This window comes from Microcaecilia unicolor, chromosome 1 (genome assembly GCF_901765095.1).
Source record: "Microcaecilia unicolor chromosome 1, aMicUni1.1, whole genome shotgun sequence".
Classification (NCBI taxonomy): domain Eukaryota; kingdom Metazoa; phylum Chordata; class Amphibia; order Gymnophiona; family Siphonopidae; genus Microcaecilia; species Microcaecilia unicolor.
Genome location: NC_044031.1, coordinates 179,520,214 through 179,543,499, shown reverse-complemented (window position 1 = coordinate 179,543,499; position 23,286 = coordinate 179,520,214). Strand labels below are relative to the sequence as shown.

The following is a 23,286-nucleotide window of genomic DNA, read 5'->3' as shown; positions in this document are numbered from 1 at the left end:
TTTTTTTCAGTTCTCTCTGTTTTGTATAAATCTCCAATGTTTATAATTCTCTGCAGTCACTAGAGAAAAGTTGAAACAAAGCAGTCATGCAGTATAGGTTTAAAACCAGCAGCTGCTAAACATGCTGTGAGTACCACTTTTTCAGTCTATCATTCTACGAGGTACATATATGGCTTTATCATCTTTAAAACTGTCTGTGCTTGTCACTGGTTCTAAAGGGAATCCTTCTGACGTTTGCATTGTCATTCCTGTTCCGTCAAAAGTTCTAGGTACCTGGCAAATTTTCAAGACTTAGTGAACTGATTTCCCCTTGGCTGAAGTTAATCCCTTCCTCAGATTGACTGGAGTGCACAAGCTGCAGTGACATTTCCGATGAAGAGCATATGGATGGGGAAAGAGTTGCCGAGATTGACTGAAGAGGAGTCAATGTAGTATCAGAATGCGGAGATGAGCATCTTAAAAACGGTGAATGATCTCCTTGTATTACCTGATAATGAGAGGGTGAATATACAAGGCCTGGAGTATGATAAAGTTCACTCTCTATGGAATTTTGACCATTTGATCCAGTTCTTTGAGGACTGCTGCCTCCTCTAGCGAGATCCACATTCCAGTTGCTAGACACTGTGGTACCATGGCTAAGCTGTGTTTTGGAATAAGTCACTGTCCCAGAATGCCTGTGCATGCAAGTTTGATGTGTAGTCCATGCCACTTTAGTCTGCAAACTCTCATCCATGGACTCCGCTGATGATGGGCAAAACCCTGAAGGCTTCTGTGCAGCTAGTAAATGTTCTAAGAGACTCATCACATTCTTCATATCTTTACTTAACTGAGAGACCTCTTGGGTTAAAGTATTTACCTACAAAAGAAAGATATGAAAAATTATAACTTTCCTAGAGAGTGGAAATATAGGGGTCAGTTTTCAGTGTAGGTGGTCAGCATGTTTTTTTTTTAACCACTAATCACAGCATTTAAAAAATATGTGGTATCATAGCAAAGTTGAGCTTTGGCATAAGTCACTGTCCCAGTTTGCCTATGCATACAAAGTTAATATGTAGTTCATGCCACTTTAGTATCTATGGTATGTATCTAATGTATAAACAAAAAAAACAGCACCACGGGCCTTTAAAAATGGAACACAGTTCTTTAATGAATGAGCCTTGACAAAAAAGACCCAACACGGGCCGTGTTTCGGTGACTAGCACCTGCGTCAGGGGTCACAGTGATGACGTGGAAAACTTGGGGAATAACTCGAATATATTCCTCTACAATATATTATTCCTTACCCCACGTCTCATGTAGTAAAAGCTACAAAGCACCAAGGCACCCGTGTCGGGTCTTTTTTGTCAAGGCTCATTCATTAAAGAACTGTGTTCCATTTTTAAAGGCCCGTGGTGCTGTTTTTTTTTTTTTTGTTTGGACTTTAGTTTGTACTTCGTTCCCTCTCTTTTGTTATATCCATGTATCTAATGTATGTCTCTCTCTAATGAATCTAATGTATATATCTTAGTTTTTTGCTATTTGCCCCAGGACATTACTCACAAAGTAGTAATGTGGTGATACTCTACTTTAGGATTTCTATTCAGCAGGACTAAAGTAAATGAACCGATATACTCATATCACCCCTCTCCTCAGGTCACTTCACTGGCTTCCGATCAGATACTGCATACAATTCAGGCTTCTCCTTCTTACCTACAAATGCACTCAGTCTGCAGCCCCTCATTACCTCTTTACCCTCATCTTCCCTTATGTTCCCGCCCGAAACCTCCGCTCACAGGACAAATCCCTTCTCTCAGTACCCTTCTCCACCACTACCAACTCCAGGCTCCGCCCATTCTGCCTCGCCTCACCCTATGCTTGGAATAAACTTTCTGAGCCCTTACGCCAAGTCCCCTCCCTACCCATCTTCAAATCCTTGCTCAAAGCCCACCTCTTCAATGTTGCTTTCGGCACCTAACCTTTATACCTTTCAGGAAATCTAGACTGCCCCAATTTGACTGCCCCCACTTGACTGACTGTACATTTGTCCTTTAGATTGTAAGCTCTTTGAGCAGGGACTGTCCTTCTATGTTAAACTGTACAGCGCTGCGTAACCCTAGTAGCACTTTAGAAATGTTAAGTAGTAGTACTAGTAGTAGTAGTAAATGCATTTACATTTTTCATTATTACTCCAGCCTAAGTCTGTCCCAGCCCTATACGGACGGTGGCAGAGTGTCCACAGGCTAAATGTTTATGAATAGTAGATTTAAACTGAAACTAGCCACTGGTACCTGTATAAAACTGTTTGAAACGTCTCCCCCATATGTTGTACAATGCATTCTGGACACCACTTAGGAATACAGTCTTAAGATACTATTGGGCTCATTTTCGAAAGAGAGTGGAGTGGAACAGGTGGATGTGAAGCATCTGTTCACGCTTTCCAAAAATACTAGGATTAGGGGGCATGCGATGAAACTACAGTGTAGTAAATTTAAAACAAATCGGAGAAAACCTTTCTTCACCCAACGCGTAATTAAACTCTGGAATTTGTTGCCGGAGAATGTGGTGAAGGCGGTTAGCTTGGCAGAGTTTTAAAAAGGGTTAGACGGTTTCCTAAAGGACAAGTCCATAAACCGCTACTAAATGGGCTTTGGAAAAATCCACAATTCTGGGAATAACATGTATAGAATGTTTGTACGTTTGGGAAGCTTGCCAGGTGCCCTTGGCCTGGATTGGCCGCTGTCGTGGACAGGATGCTGGGCTCGATGGACCCTTGGTCTTTTCCCAGTATGGCATTACTTATGTACTTATCTTTCGACATAAAACGGAAGATGGACGTCCTTCTCACAGAGACGTCCAAATCGGTATAATCGAAACTCGATTTTGGACATCTCCAACTGCAATCCATCGCAAGGATGTCCAAATTTCAAGAGGGTGTGTTGGAGGCGTAGCGAAGGAGGGACTTGAGCGTGCATAACACTTGGACATCTTTGACCCATAATCGAAAAAACAAGGACACCCTTGACGAACAATTGGATGTTTTCACCCGGACGTGCTTTTATTACAAATAAGGCACAAAAGGTGCCCAAAACGACCATATGACCACCGGACGGAATCGGGGATGACCTCCCATTACTCCCCCAGTGATCACTAACCCCCTCCCACCCTCAAAAAACATCTTTAAAAATATTTTGTGCCAGCCTCAGATGTCTTACTCAGGTCCATGACAGTGCATGCAGGTCCCTGGAGCAGTTTAAGTGGGTACTGCAGTGCACTTCAGACAGGCAGACCCAGGTCCATGCCCCCTCTACCTGTTACATTTGTGGAGGAAACAGCGAGCTCTCCAAAACCCACTACAAACCCACTGTACCCATATATAAGTGCCCCCCTTCACGCGTAAGGGTTATGGTAGTGGTGTACAGTTGGGGCTTTGGGGGGCTCAGCACACAAGGTAAGGGAGCTATGTTCCTGGGAGCAATTTATGAAGTTCACTGCAGTGCCCCCTAGGGTGCCCGGTTGGTGTTCTGGCATGTCAGGGGGACCAGTGCACTACAAATGCTGGCGCCTCCCACGTCCAAATGGCTTGCATTTGGACGTTTTTGGTTTCGAAAATCGTCAAAAGTCAGAAACGTCCAGATCCAAGGACGTCCAAATCTAGGGGCATCCAAATTTAAGGATTTGGACGTCTATGATGGTATTTTTGAAATTAAAGATGGACGTCCATCTTTTTTTTTTTTTCGAAAATACAGGTTTCCCCACCCCTGGATTTCGCCGTTTTGCAAAGACGTCCAAATCGCAACTTGGATGTTTCTTTCGAAAATGCCCCTCCACGGGGCTCATTTTCAAAATAGAAAAATGTCCAAACAGCAGCACAAAGCGGCAGTTGGATGTTTTATTTGCCAAAAAGTCCAAATTGCTATTTTTGAAACCCATTTTTAAGGTGGTTTTCTATGCAGTGTGTCCAAATCACAAGGGAATGTGTTGGAGGCAGGATTTAGGCATTCCCAAAACATGCATAATTTTCTGCCATAATGGAACAAAACAAATATGTTAGATAGTTTGATCTACACCTGTTTCAATCATGCTAAGTCACAAAATGATGCTCTAAATGATGAGATGATCACTGGAGGGATTAAGGCATGACCCTCCCTTACTCCCCCAGAGGTCAATAACCCCCGTCGCTGGAGTAAGGGGAGGTCATCCCCGATTCCATCCGGTGGTCATCTGGTCAGTTCGGGCACCTTTTTGAGGCTTGGTCGTAAGACAAAATGGACCAAGTAAAGTCGGCCAAGTGCTCATCAGGGATGCCCTTCTTTTTTCCATTATCGGCCGAGGACGCCCATCTGTTAAGCACGCCCCAGTCTCGCCTTTGCTATGCTGCCGACACGCCCCTGTGAATTTTGGTCGTTCCTGTGACGGAAAGCAGTTGAGGGTGCTCTAAATTGGCTTTTGAATATGCCGATTTGGGCGACCCTGAGAGAAGGACGTCCATTTCCCGATTTGTGTTGGAAGATGGGCGCTCTTCTCTTTCGAAAATAAGCCTGTTAGTAGGTCAATTTTCCATGGCAATGGTAAGCCTAATTTTAAAATGCCAGCCATGCCATCTGAATGAAAAGCTGTAAAATTTAGGGTATAGTTTAAAAAAGGACATAATCATCTTGGATAACAGGTTAATTTTAAACAGTTATCCTTACCCACATTATCACCCAAACCTATCTGGCTAAGTTTTTAGCTGAAAATGTCTCAAAATTTGAACAACTAGATTTATGCCTACAGTTTGTTTTCTAATTTTTGGCATGCAAGATAGCTAGTTAGTACTGAAAATTTACTAGGGATGGATATTCATTAGTAAACATTTGGTTCATTAACACACCTTCAAAAATTTGTTAAACATAAAATTGATTTCGGGGGAAAGTTACCAAGGTGAGGTAAAAGGCATATTTTTTTTTAGCACACCTTGATTTACCATGGGATTCAGCAATCTGTGGTATCTCAATACTACAGGTTGGTAACTCCCAAGATAAATGGATAACTCTGCTTGTGAGCCACCTCATAAGCAGTGTTATTCCAGTTATTCCGATGCCTTGGCAACATTATACCTCAAAACTGTGGTTGGATGCTCCAGGTTTGTAACTTAAAGGAGCTGCGGGTCTGATCCAGACTTCTTCACTGACCAGTTGCTCCCCTGATCCAGACTTCTCCACCTCTATAAGGTGCTCCCCACTGTCATCGAGGGCCTAAAGGCCCTATACCTGGTAGTGCAGTTGTCCAAGGGTAGAAGTAATTCCCAGTCACTCCTACCCTGCTGGCGTTATCTCCAAAATGGCATCCCTAGAGGTGATCTTGATTTACTACCACTAGGTTTCATGCTTCCTTAGTGGACGTACTGCAAGAGTACTGCTTGGATCATCATTTTGGAGGAGGTACAGGGGGTGCAACTGGGGATTGCTTTTGCCCTTGGACCACTAGACCACTAGGTATAGGTCATGAACCCTTGTAGTAGTAGCATGAGGCTACTTCAAAGGGTGCCATTTTGAAGGTGGCACTGGAAGGGCATTCGTGACAGGGGATTGCTCCTGCCCTTGGACCACTGAACCACCAAGTACAAGGCCCTTAGGCCCTCAATGATGGGGGGAGAGAACCTTAGGAGGGCAGGGGTCTATATTGAGGGTGTTTGACGCAAGAAAGAATAGTCTCTTAGGAGACTGCCTTGAAACCACAAGATTACCAGTTCAAGGCCAACCTTAACATAAGATAAATTCATATCACTTGGTATATGTTTTAGTTTTTTACACTTCATTCATTATTGCCTAAGATTCTTTGTCCTTTGTATTTAATTGTTTTTTAAACAGTTTCTGATAGTGTTTGCATATATGTTTTTTATTTGTCTTTTTATGGGTTGATATTCAAAGTCATTTGACCAGCAAGAAACAGCTCCTGTCCAGTTAAATCACTTTTTCGGGGTTAACCGGTCATTTTCAGCAGCACTTAACTAGTTTGTGCCTCTGAAAATGTCCAGTTAGAGTCTATCTCAAAACTGGGTAGTCTGGGGGCATGCCAGGGGCAGATTCAGCACTTGGCTGGTTAAATGCTGATATTCAGCACTAACTGGCCAAGATAAACACATAATTAAGACTGCATAAAAGTCAGTGCTATCTTTATGTGGTACTCCAGAGTCGATTAAGTGCTGAATATCACACTTAGGGGCCCTTTTATTAAGCTGTGGTAAAAAGTGGCCTGTGGCAGTGTAGGCATATATATTAGGTGCACACCGGGCCAGTTTTTAATGCGTCTGCAAAAAGGTTTTTTAAAAAAATGTGACGGGAAAAGGACATGTGGTAAAACTGAAACCAGCGCGCATCTAAAACTGATCTGAACCCTTAATGCCACACATTGATCTAGCAGTAAAGGCTCACTTCCTGAATGCACAGTGACCGGTCAGAACGTGCCAATTACTGCTGGAAACAGCGCCTGTGGGAGGAAATAAATAAATAATTCATCAGGCATTATGGACAAGCGGAGGAGTGGCCTAGTGGTTAGGGTGGTGGACTTTGGTCCTGGGGAACTGAGGAACTGAGTTCGATTCCCACTTCAGGCACAGGCAGCTCCTTGTGACTCTGGGCAAGTCACTTAACCCTCCATTGCCCCATGTCAGCCGCATTGAGCCTGCCATGAGTGGGAAAGCGCGGGGTACAAATGTAACAAAAAATATATATATAAGCACACAACTATGGAATGGACTCCCAAATGCGGTGAGAACAATCCGCGACCACTTAAACTTCAGGAAATCACTAAAAACTCACCTTTTCAAAAAGGCCTATCCCATCGATCCAACGTAAATCCCCACACCCAGCAACACAGCATAACTAATGATCGTACTGGACAATTTCTAATCTTCATTCCCTTCGACACATGACACCTGACCTACACCTACCTCATCTGATCACAACATAATCTTGTGTTTGTTATCAACCGAACTGGCAAACACCTCTACGGTACTATGTAAGCCATATTGAGCCTGCAAATAGGTGGAAAAATGTAGGGTACAAATGTAACAAAAAAAAATTACCGCCAGGGGGGCAAGCTGACCTGGTGGTAGTCTCATTTGGGCGCACACTGCACACACGTAGCGCCTACCACAGCTTAGTAAAAGGGTCCCTTAACTGGCTATGCTTTAGTCAGCTCTGCAAACCCGGAAATTCAATGCTGAAGCCCAGACATGGCACAGCATTGAATTTCTGGGCATAACACCAGTGGCAGTCAGATCTATGTTTACAAAGGTGGCTATAGGCGTGTTAGCATTTTTAATGCATGTTAACGGTTGACACGTGTCAAACGCTAACACACCTATACAAATGTATTGGCACTTTAGCGATTAACATGCCTTAACTCTAAAGGTGCGTTAAAAACGCTAGTCCACCTTAGTAAACATATCCCTGAGTAACCCCTGAGTACTGTCAGCTGAATATCGAGCCCCTAGTTAATTATTTCATTGTGGTAAGTGGAATAGATGTTATAGCTATTATTGGAACCTATACATCTTTCTGTACAATCACCAATATGCTGATAGATTGTATAGATCATAGCGTTCTGGGCATAATGAATTTAGATATGACAGACACATTTTTTCCTACCATTTTTATGGTTGTTCCTTTTTGGGTCAGACAATTTTTATTTCTATTTTTGAAATGTTATTTCTATATATATTTTTATTGCCTTCATTATGCACTTTTTATGCACATTTCTGTAACAGCCTCTTGATTTTTATATCCATCCATATCAGTTGTCCAGATACATCTCTTATGAAATAGTTTTTTATGATTTTAATTATTACTTTATTATTTTCCCATTAGCACATGGCCATTAGCACCTATTTTATGGGTGATAAGAACTCATGCACTAAACCTGCGCTAATCAGGTAGCATGTGGTAGTGCTGACGCACTAACCGATTTGCATAGATGTGCCCACACTCCGAGAAAAATATTTTAGTGTGCAATTTACGTGCACATATTCAAAAATTACCACGGGACGCCTCACCTGGGTAAGCATGTGTTAGTGCTTACTGCAGCTTTGTAAAAGGGCCCCCTTGAAACATAAGCATGGCAACATACTTAACGTGAAATTCCCTTGTGGCACTAAGACCATTTTTATTGCATTCACATGACCCCTTCAAAAAATTGTTGGGTAGGCCTATCCAAGATTAAGACCATGAGGTTGATTAAAATCCCCACTACAATTTTAACAATCTCCCTATATTCTAAGAGGAGCATAGAAAGTTGTAGAATGAACTGAGGATAGTCCATATTAGGAGTGCAAATATTTATGAATATTTCCTCCCTTTAATTTGGACAGAGCCCAAGTTATATGAAAATTAATAAGACGCCCCACCTTTCTTACAGGTGAAATCATATGTGCTTCAATCTAACTAATCTTATCATTTATTAGATTTGAAATTCCACTTAAATTGCAATGCAAAACAAAGTGGTTTACAATATAAATACACACAGAAGCAATATGAAATATAAAGGAACTCCATTAATAAATAGGAAAGAGACACCCAATCACACAAGAAACATCCACAAAACATTTCAACTTTTCCATGCTCCAGTCTATAGCCAGTCTGATCCCTACTCCATGGGTCAAACGGGAATTATGGGTAATTGAAAGCCACATAAAAAAAAAGATTTAAGTAAAGAACAAAAAGTATCATAACACTTTGCAAGTCTAATATAATGTGGTAAGGAGTGGTGGAGTGGCCTAGTGGTTAGGGTGGTGGACTTTGGTCCTGAGGAACTGAGTTCAATTCCCACTTCAGGCACAGGCAGCTCCTTGTGACTCTGGGCAAGTCACTTAACCCTCCGTTGCCCCATGTAAGCCGCATTGAGCCTGCCATGAGTGGGAAAGAGCAGGGTACAAATGTAACAAAAAAAAAAATTCCTTAAAGTTGGAGCCAGAAAATAAATGGTTCTTTTCCTTGTCGATTCCCATCTTACATGAGATGGGCTAGGTTATCATTTAGAGATCAGAGCATTCATGTTGGAATATAAGAAATAATGAAGGGCCCTTTTACAGAGCGGTGGTAGTTCTGGGTCGAGTGCACGCCATTTCCAGGGGAAAATAAACCCTGGAAATGGTTAGCATGTTGGTAGCATCGCTGTGTGCTGCCTGGTTACCACCTGCTGAGTTTTCATACCATGTGGCCATTTTGTTTTTGGGGCTTTTTACCCGCTGTGGTAAAAAGGGCTCTGGCACGTGGGAAAAACAGGCTTTGCTGCTACTGCAGGGCCCTTTTTCTCACAGCTTGGTAAAAGGACCCCTAAGTGCATAAAGGTATGAAGGCACTCCAGTATATATAGAACCTTATGGGTTAAAGTCAATATCTTAAATTGGATTCTGCATTCGACCGTGAGCCAGTGTAACCATTTCAGAAGTGGAATAAAATGGTCTCTGCATTTTGTGTGACACAGTACTCTAGCAGCAGTCTTTTATAATGTTTGTAATTTCTTCAAATTGAATTTGGTGATACCCACATACACAGTGTTACAATAGTCATAGTTAGTCAGTATTAATAAATGCAAAAAGAGTATGTGTAAAGTATCAGTATCTAAATAGTTGCAAACTGATCGTAAACGTCACAGAGCAAGAAAACCTGACTCTAATATGGTAGAAATCTGAGGAGAGAAAGTGAGCTCTGAATACAATATAGTACCTAGATATTTGAACAAATCTGTCAGAGAAATTTAGTAAAGAACAAAAAGTGAATATATGTTTCTTGTAGCATAACATCAGGTTTCCTTGTTAGATATAATTATGACTTCTTCCTCTTTACTGGATGATTAAGCCCAATAATGTTCCAAGATACTATCTTAAACTCAGTCTACCCAACCACCCATTCAACTTTTAATACACCCCAATAATCATTCAGTTCTATTGCTCTCTCACTCATTGTTAATATTTCATTCCTCTCCAACATCAGACATGCTCGCTATACATTAAAAGGAAAAGGCTGTTGCAATAGGCAGCTACTACCCATCCGAAACCATATAAAATGCAGGATGTGAAGCAATACTCTTGGATACATCCTGAAGCTGAGACCTTCCCAATCTCAAAGAAACAAGCACCTCCATGTCCCAACATTATCCCACCCTACCCATCATCAACTTAATCAGACTACCCCCGATCCACACCCTTCAAGCTATGGACACACACTCAGCAAAAAAGTGATTTACACAACACCCCTGTTACGATTGTGGTCGTGACCCCTCTCAAACTTACCTTATTTCTGGTGATCAGCTTCTTAGCTGGCTTCTGTCTGCTCTTCCTGAGTTAGCTCTGTCTCTGTGTGCTGGTTGCTTCCAGCGTGACTCTGATTGCTTCACTATACTGCACCTGTGTGTGTTGCCTGAGTTAGCTCTGCCTCTCTGTGCTTCAGTATGCTTGCTGCCTGTGTCCAGGAGTTGTGACATCATCAGTCATGGCCTTGATAAGGAAGTGGTGTTCTTCCTTTCAAGGCCTTTGCAAACGCCAAAGGTCCAGGTTGGTGTTTGATGCAGTTAGCACTTCTGCGTTGTTTTGCTTAGCCTTGCTTTATAGTCTTGCTCTAGTTTGTATTCCTTGTTGTTTGTCTCCTGATTCCTTTCTGGAATCCAGTCCTGTTGGCTCCCTTTCCCCCAGTCTGAGAACCCTGAATTTCCTGTGCAGTTAGCAGTGCAGCTTTACTCTTGTCCAGGTGCTTGTGGGCACTCCTGAATCCTGTCTGCTTTTGGCTCCCTGTCCCTCCTGTTTGAGAACCCTGACCCCTTGTGCAGTTAGTACTGCAGCCTTGCTTTTGTCTAGGTGCCTGTGGGCACTTCTGAACCCTGTCTGCTTTTGGCCTCCTTTCCCTTCTGTACGAGAACCTGTTTCCCCTGTGCAGATTGCACTTCAGCTTTGCTTTTGTCTGGGTGCCGGTGGGCACTTCTGTATTCTGGTTCCCTGTTCACCTTGGGCTTCTACCCTACCCTGGTTATTCAAGCTTGTCTGAATGTCCTTTACCCTGTATAGTATCTGTCCTTCCTCTGTTTGTGGCTGGCTGTCTTCTGCTTCAGTTCCCCTCCTGCTTGTGTCTGCCCTGCTTGCTTCCAGTTTCCTTCCAGTCCGGTCTGTTGGGAAATCCTGAATCCTGATTCCTATCCTGACCCCTGTTTTGGCCAAGCTTGTTTGTGTCCCTTCTTGTGTGAGTTCCCTGGTGTTCCAGCTTGCTAGTTCCAGTACCAGTTTTCCTTCAAGTCCTGCCGGCTGCCTGCACCCAGGGGCTCAACCCCTGGGGAATGGCGGCTAAGTGTATGTGAAGCCTGATTCTAGCCCCGTGCGTACCAGTCCAGGGTGTTCCAGTCCCGGGTGTTCCAGTCCAGTGCGTACCAGTCTGGTGCGTTCCAGTCCAGTGTGTTCCAGTCGGTGTGTTCCGGCTCGTTGGTCTGCGTCTGCAGTCCTAGCCTTGCCGGTGTGCTAGCCCAGTGTTGGTTGGTGGGTTTTGCCTGTTGCTGCCGCTCCTTGTCAGCAGCCCAAGGGCTCATGATTACTCTAGAGTCTGTGCCTGTGTGCTCCGAACCTGAGAACCTAACAACCCCAATCTCACCTCACCCAATAATAACCCCTTCCATCCCCTATATAGATATCCCCATACGTCCAACCCAATACAAGAATCATTCCAACACTCACACCACACATACTGTCATCCAAATAATACAGCACACCAATACAGCACCAAATTGGCACTTCCAGAGCCCAATTCAATCCCTCTAGTTCATATAAAACTGTCCAGTCTATGAACTCAGCAGCATGCAAAACACAGCATATTCTGCCATTGTCAGTTCTTGCTCTACACTGATAGTACAATCCAGTTTTGTTGGAAGATTCCTATCAAATCAACTCCAACACACTCTGGGCCACTCAAAGAGGTACTGCTCCAGTGGGTGACAACCCAGATGTTCCAGATGCATCACTGCATTTTGTGAGAGTCCAAAAAATCTTGAAACTTGCCAGGCTGTGTATACCATGAATAAGAGGGTCAGATTTGTCAGTTTACACTTTCAACCAAGAGATTGTGGCTAAATTTGTGGATGTTGAGAACAAATTGACTTCAGTTGACAAGAGGTTGCAAGTGACCGACCTCAAGTTTCTACTCTTCACACTACTGGCTCATTGACAATTAAGCCTTTTGGTCTGGTATTCAGATGGTTTTATTATTATAGGCTACGTGCATATTGGCCAGATAGAGAAGCCTATACTGGGCCCCCATGACTTTGAGTGGTTGTCTTATCACTAAAACAGTTTCCTCTTCAATGCAGTTGATGCAAATACATTTTTTTATCACTGAGATATTATAGAAAATTTAGATTTGGCAGTATGAAGTATTTTGGGGACAACAGAACAGTTTAGTTACTATAGACTATATAACTTTAGCTAGGAAGCAAGGGTAAAAAAGGACCCTGTAAGCAAAACCTCTTTCTACCAGTTTGCAAAATTTCAAAGCTGGCATGGTCTCCTCCAAAAACTTAATCATACCAGCCCCCTGAGATCCATCATGCACTCCCAAAACCCATACCTTGTTCCTTTGGTGTAAATGGAAAAATCCTCAAGGTCCATCTGTAATCTGTGGATAGTGGCTGTATTGGTCAGAATCTATTCTGCTTCCACTCCAATTGCACTATGTGTAGCTCCAGAGTTTATAGTGTTGCTGTGAAGCAACCAGTTGTATGTTTAAGGTTCCCAGTTCCTTTCTTAGTTACTTCCAGTTGTGTGCACATCATCTCATTGAAGTCTTCCCTTTTCTTCAGCATTGCATCAAGCTCAAAGGGGTAGAAGGTAACATAGTAACATAGTAGATGAAGGCAGAAAAAGACCTGCACGGTCCATCCAGTCTGCCCAACAAGATAAACTCATATGTGCTACTTTTGTGTATACCCTACCTTGATTTGTACCTGTCCTCTTCAGGGCACAGACGGTATAAGTCTGCCCAGCACTATCCCCGCCTCCCAACCATCAGCCCCGCCTCCCACCACTGGCTCTGACACAGACCGTATAAGTCTGCCCAGCACTATCCCCGCCTCCAAACCACCAGTCCCGCCTCCCACTACCGGGTCTGGTAGAGACCGTATAAGTCTGCCCAGCATTATCCCCGCCTCCCAACCACCAGCCCCGGCACAGACCATATAAATCTGCCCAGCACTATCCCCGCCTCCCAATCACTGGCTCTGCCACCCAATCTCAGCTAAGCTCCTGAGGATCCATTCCTTCTGAACAGGATTCCTTTATGTTTATCCCACGCATGTTTGAATTCCGTTACCGTTTTCATTTCCACCACATCCCGTGGGAGGGCATTCCAAGCATCCACCACTTTCTCCATGAAGAAATACTTCCTTACATTTTTCTTGAGTCTGCCTCCCTTCAATCTCATTTCATGTCCTCTAGTTCTACCGCCTTCCCCTCTCCAGAAAAGGTTCGTTTGCGGATTAATACCTTTCAAATACTTGAACGTCTGTATCATATCACCCCTGTTTCTCCATTCCTCCAGGGTATACATGTTCAGGTAAACAAGTCTCTCCTCATACGTCTTGTAACGCAAATCCCATACCATTCTCGTAGCTTTTCTTTGCACCGCTTCCATTTTTTTAACATCCTTCGCAAGATATGGCCTCCAAAACTGAACACAATACTCCAGGTGGGGCCTCACCAACGTCTTATACAGGGGTATTAAAACCTCCTTTCTTCTGCTGGTCACACCTCTCTCTATACAGCCTAGCAATCTTCTCGCTATGGCCACCGCTTTGTCACACTGTTTCGTCGCCTTCAGGTCCTCAGATACTATCACCCCAAGATCCCTCTCCCCGTCCGTACCTATCAGACTCTCCCCACCTACCAAATACATCTCCTTTGGATTTCTACTCCCTAAATGCATCACTTTGCATTTCTTCGCATTGAATTTTAATTGCCAAACATTAGACCATTCTTCTAGCTTCCGCAGATCTTTTTTCATGTTTTCCACTCCCTCCACTCTGTTGCAAATCTTGGTGTCATCCGCAAAAAGGCAAACTTTACCTTGTAACCCTTCGGCAATGTCACTCACAAATATATTGAATAGAATCGGCCCCAGCACTGATCCCTGAGGCACTTAACTACTCACCTTTCCCTCCTCTGAGCAAACTCCATTTACCACCACCCTCTGGTGTCTGCCCGTTAACCAGTTCCTAATCCAGTTCACAACTTCGGGTCCTATCTTTAGCCTGTCTAGTTTATTCAAGAGCCTCCTGTGGGGAACCGTGTCAAAAGCTTTGCTGAAATCTAAGTAGATTATGTCCGTAGCACGTCCTTGATTTAATTCTCCGGTTACCCAGTCAAATAATTCAATGAGATTTGTTTGGTACGATTTCCCTTTGGTGAAACCATGTTGTCTCGGATCTTGCAACTTATTTGCTTCTATGAAATTCACTATCCTTTTCTTCAGCATCGCTTCCATTACTTTTCCAATAATCGAAGTGAGGCTTACCGGCCTGTAGTGCAGTAAAGATTTGGCATTTACTGCACTTTAATTTACCTTGGGAGTCACCAATTGGCAGTAGCTCAATATCACAGGTTACTGACTCCTGTGGTACATGAAGAATGCAACTTGCAATAAATCATGCAAGCTGATTTCTTTGTGCCTCCAGAGAGTATTGGGCTGCTAAACCACAGCCTGATGTTTTTGGGTGACACCTTAAAGGGCCTTAGCAGACCCCTTGGATAATCCCCTCCCAAAGAGCTTCCCCCTCTTGAGTAGACCCCTCCCTGTAAGACCCCTTCCCCCCTTAGACCCCAGACCTAACTTAAAGTTCCCTGGTATCTAGTGAGCTTGAAGCAGGCGCAATCCCCCTGTCGCTCCTGCCCTTTGCCAGCCCCAGCTTCTAGTAATAGCCTCATAGTACTATCACTATTGGTCAAACTGCCATATAAGGACAAAAGACCCTCACATGGCAGCTTGACCCCTAGTGGTAGTACAATGAAACTACAGTTAGGGGTTACCAGAGACATTTTGAACCTGGCACTGGTAAAGACTAGGAGCCACAGAGAACATAAGAGTAGCCATACTGGATCAGACCAATGGTCTATCTAGCCCAGTATCCTGTTTTCCAAACAGTGGCCAAGCCAGGTCACAAGTACTTGACAGAAACCCAAACTGTGGCAACACTCCATACTACAAATCCCATACTACATGCACCAGACTATATGCTTCCCATGTTTTCTCAATAGCAGACTATGGACTTTTCCTCCAGGAATTTGTCTAAACCTTTTTAAAACCCAGATACACTAACCACTGTTACCAATTCCTTTGGTAAAGAGTTCCAGAGCTTAACTATTTGTTGAGTGAAAAAATATTTCCTCCTATTTGTTTTAAAAGTATTTCCATGTAACTACCTCGAGTGTCCCCTAGTCTTTGTACTTTTGGAATGAGTAAAAAATTGATTTACTTCTACTCGTTCTACACCACTCAGGAGTTTTTAGACCTCGATCATATCTCCCCTCATCCATCTCTTTTTCCAAGCGGAAGAACCCTAACCTACTTAGCTTTTCCTCATATGAGAGGAGTTCCATACGAGGAGTTCCTCATACGAGAGCACTGATCCTACCCTGAATATACACCAGGATATCCTAAAGGTAGGCCGAGAGCAGAGTCTAAAGGGTGGGGGAGTCCCACAGAGGTTGGGCTCTACTCTGGGAACAGGAAGCTCTCTGAGGGGTATACGTGACAGGGGATAGTATTTCAGGGGGATTGTTCATAGAAGTGGCTCTTCAGCAGGGATTGTTTGGGGAGCTATGGGGTGGGGAGAACCAAGGGTCTGTTTAGGCTCCTTTAGGGTTTTTTGCTTGTGGTAGTTTTCTAGGAATAATGGCAGCTTGTAGTGTTCGCCACAAGCCATGTTATTAAAATTTACAAAGTAACGAGCTGTTTTACATGCATTTGTGTGTTTTGCATCTCATTACTATGTAACCTATGGTAACAAACTAATATGCATTATGGTTATATAATGTATGTTAATGCCTTTTAACACACATTAAAGGGAAAATAACACGTTATTGCCATAACACACTTTGATATCTATTCCTTTCAGTGACCTGGTCTTGTCTGGAGTGGATGGGTCAGTTTTATGCCATTTTAGACCAGAAGACATTGCAAACTGTATTTCAGGCTACAGTGGCTTAGAAGCGAACATTATCATAATAAATCAGGAAGGTGGTGTGATCACGATGGGTCCCCGAGTAGCGCAATGTTCTTTAACAAAGGTTCCAATAAGGAGGAGAGCTCAGAGCATGTAACTGCTCCTCTTGGGCTCCATGGTACCTCCCCACCAGTTATATTTGAAAGTATGCAAGTAAAATGCAACTTTGTCTGTACTATGCCCATACTTTGCCCCAGAACATACATATGTGCCTTTCTGTCATGTGTATAACACTTGAGGCAATTTTTAAAAATGCTCTTATAAGAAAGTAAAACAGGTTTTCATATCTGAAAATCTTTACAAAAAAATTAACCTTATAGAATGTATAAACCCAATGCTTTTATGGGTTAGTGTACATACTAATAACATGCAAACTTTATTGATAATTTATAAGATGTGTGCAAAAAAATTGAGCATTCATGATCACATTTTGGTGTGTAAAAATGTTTATGTGAGTTTTAATGCTGTGGTAAGTACTGAGGGTCAAGGCACTGGTGTTCCTGTATCCTTATGTTTACTAGTTATATTCTGGCTCAGAGTTCAGGCCAATTTTTTTTAGAAGAATCCACACCATCTTTTAAATTTAGCCACAAAAGCAAACTTCCAAACATTCATTTCCCAACAGCAGAGTTTTATTACAAATTCCAAACCCTGGCCCAAATAGTATATAGCTTCCCAGTTGTAGGACAGCATATGCAACTCTCTTTTCACAGTTCATTCCCTTTCTCAGCCATTTGCAGCTTCCCACATAATCCTGGAGGCAAGCTGCTTACTAACGGCTGTGCTTCCATTATTTTATTCATTGCATTTTTAATTTCACAGATAGTATAACTGTGCTACTGCTAAGAAAATTAAGAAAATTAGACTAAAAAGAAGTCTAGTTAACAAGGATCTAAATAACCAGGTTTTACCTTTATTTCCTGATTTATAAACCTGAGTCTAGAGGAGGGAGTTGTTAAATGGTTTGAATTTCTAAGCACTGCTGCATGTGGGTTGGTAGAATATTACTGGACTTGATAATCTTCGATCTATATGGTGGACTAGAGTGCACTTTGTTAAAGATTTTGCTTTCTTTATTTAAAACTGCTTTATTTCAGACAAATGTACCTTTTCTGTTTCAAGTGTAATACTTGTTTAAAAGTTGAAATTAATAAATATGAAAAAAAAAAGAATATTACTGGACTTCATAGTCTTTGATTAGAAACAAGTGGAAAGATAAAAGTTTATTTCTTATTCGGCACCAACTGTGCTAGTTGGAATGCAGGTGGTACAAGACCTCATCTGAAAAGCTGAAGAGGAAGTGTTGACTTCAGAGTAAATTTTATCATCAAGAAATTTTGAAAAGTAACAAATAATATATAAACAAAAGACTTACTGAGCCAGACAATAATTGTCATCAGCTCTTCAAGGTAGTATAAGAACTTACTTTTCCTATATGTCATGTTTTTTCAGACGAGTCCTTAACTTGCACTGGTTTTGTGATATTTTTTAAATATCTAGATTATTTTTTATTTAGTATTGTAAACTGCTGAGTTCTTATTAAGGTAAAGTGGTATAGAAAAATTTTAATGAACTGTAGACTATATTTCACCTTAGCGTTTGGGATACCACTACCTGGCAGTTAGTTAGTTAGTACTGTAGATGTCCTCATATCTATGTTTTTTATTTGTAGAGTATTTAAAACTGTCCAAAAACTGGCACAAAGTGGCATTTACATGGTTATTCCCCCAAAACATCCAAATTTCTATTTCCAAAACCCATTTTAAGACATTTTTCTATGTCAGTTCATCTGAAGAGTGCCCAAATCACAAGGGAGAGTGTCAGGGGCGTGTTAGAGATGGGATTTGGGCATTCCTAACACTTGGATGTATTTCTGCCATAATGGAACAAAGCAAAAAAGTCCAGGGCTAAGACCAATGTTTTGGGCTAGCCTGTTCTCATAATGATTAATTCACAAAAAGGTACCCTAAATGACCACTGGAGCGATCATGGCATGACCCCCTTTACTTCTCCAGTGGTCACTGACCCCCATCCCATCCCCTAAGATGTAAAAGAAGTAGTACATATCTGGCTCTATGACAGTTTCAGATCCTATTAGAGCAGCAAGAAGGTCCCTAGAGTAGCCTAGTGGTCAGTGCAGTGCACTGTAAAGAAGGGGAACCAGGCCCATAACTCATTCTAACTTACACTTGCGGTGTAAAGTGTGAGTTCTCCAAAACCCACCAAAAACCTACTATACCCACATATAGGTGACCCTTGTAGGCATAAGGACTATTGTAGTGGTGTACAGTTGGTTACCGTAAGTTTTTGGTGGGTTTTGGAGGGCTCACCATACAACATAAGGGGGTAACGGTGAGATATGTACCTGGGACTTTTAATGTAACGTCTACTGCAGTGCCTCATAAGGTGCCCCTCGACTTTGCTGGGATGTCTGTGTGGCCAGTCTACTAAGAGTGCTGGCTCCTTCTACATCCCAATGGCTTGATTTTGTGCGCTTTTCATTTGGACTTTTTTTTTTTTTCGAAAATGGTCAAAAAAGATAGTTGCACTGAGCACAACAACATTTAGCAAAGGATCATTTTTGGAAAAAAAAAAAAAAGATGTTTTTCAGGTTTGAAAATGGCCATGTTTGCTACTGGATTTTTTGTATGTTTTCTGCAAAATGTCTGAAGTCAGATTTAGATATCTTATTGAATATGCCCCTCCACGTGTTGTGTGTTTTCACATTCCGTCTCATCTATTTAATGGAAGTCCTTTCCTTTGCATTTAAAAAAATTTAGTATTGTAAACTGCTGAATTCTTTTAAGGTAAAGGAGTATAGCAAATTTTTAATAAATTGTAATAAACTGTAACCTGAAATTATTCTCATTTAGAGACCTTTATAACAGTAGGTGACAAAACTGATGAAGTGTCAGATAGATCTAACAGGGGTATGGATGTGGAAGGAGCTGTTAATGAATGTTCTGAACTTGTGAAATTGTCTGATGGATGTAATGGGGCTGTTGCACTGGAAGGAATGGCTAATAAAGTGTTGAACCTGTAATTCTTCGGATAAATTTCAAGAAGTTATTAACTATGAAGTTAGCAAACATCTTCATTCTATAAATTCTTCTGCAATTATATTGGATCAGATACATTTTTGTTATTTATCTAAGGGGTCCTTTTACTAAGGTGCACTGAAAATGGCCTGCGGTAGTGTAGATGTGTTTTGGGCATGCACAGAATAATTTTTCAGCACAACTGTAAAAATGCCTTTTTTTTTGCTAAAAATGGATGTGCGGCAAATGAAAATTGCTGTGTGTCCATTTTGGGTCTGAGACCTTTCCGCCAGCCATTGACTTAGCAGTAAGGTCTCACACGGTAACTGTGTGGTAATCATCTACGCTCATAGAATGACAATTACCGCCCGGTTTTTGCTGCACGCCAGAAGCTGGGTGCGTTGGGTGCATGTAGGTGCCTACGCGGCTTAGTAAAAGGGCCCCTCAATGCAATGACTCACTAGTGCCTTTTAATAAATTTATCACTATAAATGGGAAAAGTTCCTGATAAACATAAAAGAAGCCATCATTACTCCTATTCCTAGAAAAGGGGAAAAGTGAAAATGGAAGCTATTTGAATTTTCAACCTATTTCTAATTTGTCTTTGCTGTCCAAAGTGATAAAGTGCTGTTGGAACTGTTAACTGTTTTTTTTTTTTGGGGGGGGGGGGGGGGGTTGAGATAGAAATAGTTATTTAAGTTAGGACACCTGTAATAATTTCCAGTTGGGCTATTGTAATTTGCTTTACCAGGAGCTGTCCAAAAATAGTTTACAAAGATTTAAATTGGTTCAAAATATAGCACTGAGATTGTTAATGGGGTATTGATATTGAGATTTTGGAGTTGGATTTTAGATTTAATTACTTATCTTTTCGAAACCCAGACTCAAAGGGGTCCTTTTACTAAGCTAGATTCTTCCATATATGGAAGGAAGGATGACCCATAGTGGTGTTAGTACAAGACTGCCGCTAGAGACCATTAGTGCCATTTGGGATGCCGATGCTAACTGGGGTGGCAGCAAGGAGGATTTCTGCTGTCCAGAACCCCACTGATACCAATTCAGACCCTTGGGTAAGTCCTAGGGGAGGGTTGGGGTTGGGGAGATTATAGATTTCTGGCAGGGGTGGAGTTGTAGAGTGTAAGGGACAGGTTGGGGGAAGGAGAAGCCTGGTTTTCCTAGTTTCTAACTTGACCAGGGGCAGACCCTATCATTGAGAGGCTGGGGTGGTTTGGGGGGAAGGGATCATGTCAGTGTGTTGGGTGATATCAGAAGGGTCAGGATGGTGTCAGGAGCGGGTCTGAGTAATGGCAGGAGGATCGGGCTGGTGCTGGGAGAGGATTTGGGTGATCTCAGGGGTCTGCAATATGGTTGTGCTGCTCCAGCCAGCTGTGACTCTGAAAGCACTGGGAGCTGTGTTACATGCCTTAGCCAATAGCACCAAGGGCCCACTTTATTGGCCCAAGTATGTAAAGCACTGCCTGAGCTGTGTGGTAAATGCAGGGCAGATATGGGGCATGCTTCTTGCATTTACCAACCAAATTTTGTACCTACTGTACATTATTTTTTGAGGTAAAAATATAGTAATTGCAAAACTTACTGCACTTTAGTAAAAGGGGCCCGAAGTGTTACAATCAGATACACAAGTTATTTCTATGCCCAAGTGGACATACAATCTAAGTTGCACCTGAAGACATGGAGGCCAAAGTGACTTGCCCAAAAGTCATAAGCAGCATCAGTGAGCAAAGCAAGAATGAAACCTGTTTTTTCTAGTTTTCAGTCTGCTGCTCTAATTACTATTTTATTTACATTAGGACACCTGTAATAGCCATTCAAAATTTAGTGTTTCTATCTCTTACTATTTTGGAGATCTTTAGAGGCAAATAAACTGTCAAAAATATAATTATAAGATGATGCAGTATGCTTTAAACAATGTTATTGAGAAGGCACATTATGAATAAAACTGCTATGCAAAGCTATGCTACAACTTGGCAATTTAGATACAAGTAATGCAAAGAATGTATATCCCCATACCTCATGGTTCAGTCTGTGAATCTGTTGTTTGGTTTCTTCTGCTGTAATAACTAAGAGTGCAGGGTTGAATTCAGAAGATTCTGCAATCAATGTTTGCATTGATTAGTAAACAATAAAGCATACAAATTTATCACATACATCCAAACAAGGTTTTTCTAAGAATGTTATATTCAGAAAGTGTAATGGTAAAATATTTAGCTACCAGCCAATAAACATATTTTTGAATAATGCATCTGTATAACTTTATACAGATTTTCAACTAAGCTAGTTCTTCAACTCTGAATTTTGAAAATGGCAGGGTAGCTTTATCAGAGTGATTTTGAAAGAGAGCAGCTAGGTTAAGTGATCAATTAGCACCTACTGTATTTAGGCACTGTTTAATAAAGATATGCCACAAGCACCTCTATCTATATAAATAATTCTCACCTCAAACATTCTGAAGCTCACTCTGTGGCAGGGAAATAATGAAGCCCTGCACTGTTGGTAGGCTAGGCTGTCAGCACCACTCACTGTCACTCATGCACCACTCACTGTCACTCATAGACCCGCCCTCAGCCATGGTCCTTCCGCACATAATTCGCAACCCCAACGTTCTAATGAAGCTGCAACTTCTGAGGTGGCATAGATCAGAATTTTTCCCCATGAGTGTCTGCCCCGCCCTCGTGTCACAATGTGATGACGTCGAGGGCTTGGGTATGACACTCAGCGAATCGCATCGCTCAGCCCTACACCCCCCTAGGTTGCCACCGCTACCACCCTCCACCCCCCCCCAACGTCGCCGTACCCAGTACTCAAGCCTCCACCACAGATCGCCGCCGCTCCCCCTCCCTCCGTCCGACATCAGCTGTGTTAAAAAGGAAGCGGGGCATTGCAGGCAGCCATCGCCTGTCAACTCTGCATCCCCTACTCCTTTCACATCACTGCCCCTGCAGTAGAACCCCGGAGGACCGCAGCGACATGAGAGGTGAGAGCAGGAAAACCTTGCTAGCGCCCGTTTCATTTGTTTCAGAAATGGGCCTTTCTTACTAGTGTCTTTATAAAATAAGTGCAAAGGTGGGCAAAATCATATCTTGAATGCATGATTTCTGCAAGTAGAGCTTCCAAGTATGCACATAGATTACTGTAGATTAAGGTTTTAAAAAATTATTTTAACCAACCTCAAGAACATATAACCAAGAATGTGGATAATACATCAAATCAGGATTGTACATATACTTCTACTAGGTGCCATGTTCTTTCTACTTTAGCAAAGGTACCATATTTTTCTTCAACAGATTTTTCTTATTTATGAATGATCTCACCCTTGAGTTATGCATAACTTTCCAGCAACTAAGAATTCCCTTAAGCACAATACATACCAAGAGATCTAAAATGATAAACATCCAAGTGTATCTGAGAGGAGGCAGATGACCATTTCGTAAGTACAAGGTATAGAAACAGATAGTACTTGGAAGATTTGCCAAAAAACACTCTTCCAACAGGATGTGAGATGTGGATAATAAAATAAAAGGGGCCATTTTAAAAGAGCAAAATTTAGCACTGAGAGATGCATTTATTCTAGTTGCTCTCACAGGGATCCAAAGGGCCCGATGCACTATAAAAAACATGGATTTAGTAATTGAAGCAGAGGTGGATGTACAGATTAAAGAGCTTCAAAATTTCCTCCGGTGCTGAACAGAAAAATTGTCAATTGTCTCAACCCAGTGTCTGTGCATTTATAGGGTAGAGCTCTCTGAAAAATATGGTAGAATCAGGACATGGAATGACCCAGTGAACCTTGGGTGAGACACATGCGGATCCATTTTAGATAGACTGTAGATGAAGGAATTGAGATGTATAAGCCAGTGTGTCTCAATTTTCACTTGTATTTTAGAACAGATTCTGCTATCATACAGCCTGTTCAAAATATAGCAGAAATGGATGTTTATGTGCTGGGTGCGTGCAGCTTAAAATGTACATAATATAGACTTTTTTAAAGCCGGCACATAATCGGTTATATCAGATA

At 42.0% G+C, this 23,286-nt stretch overlaps 1 protein-coding gene across 1 annotated transcript in view; it reads right to left on the bottom strand.

Annotated features, from left to right (window-relative positions):
- Positions 1-265: 265 nt before the first annotated feature.
- The window catches only part of KCNH8 (potassium voltage-gated channel subfamily H member 8), a 588,306-nt gene continuing 565,285 nt past the window's right edge, over positions 266-23,286 (bottom strand). The window contains exons 15-16 of the mRNA XM_030202709.1: positions 21,282-21,361; positions 266-856 (exon numbers count right to left, since the gene is read on the bottom strand). Of these exons, the coding sequence (XP_030058569.1) occupies positions 266-856; positions 21,282-21,361 (671 nt within the window). The remainder of the gene's footprint in view (positions 857-21,281; positions 21,362-23,286) is intronic.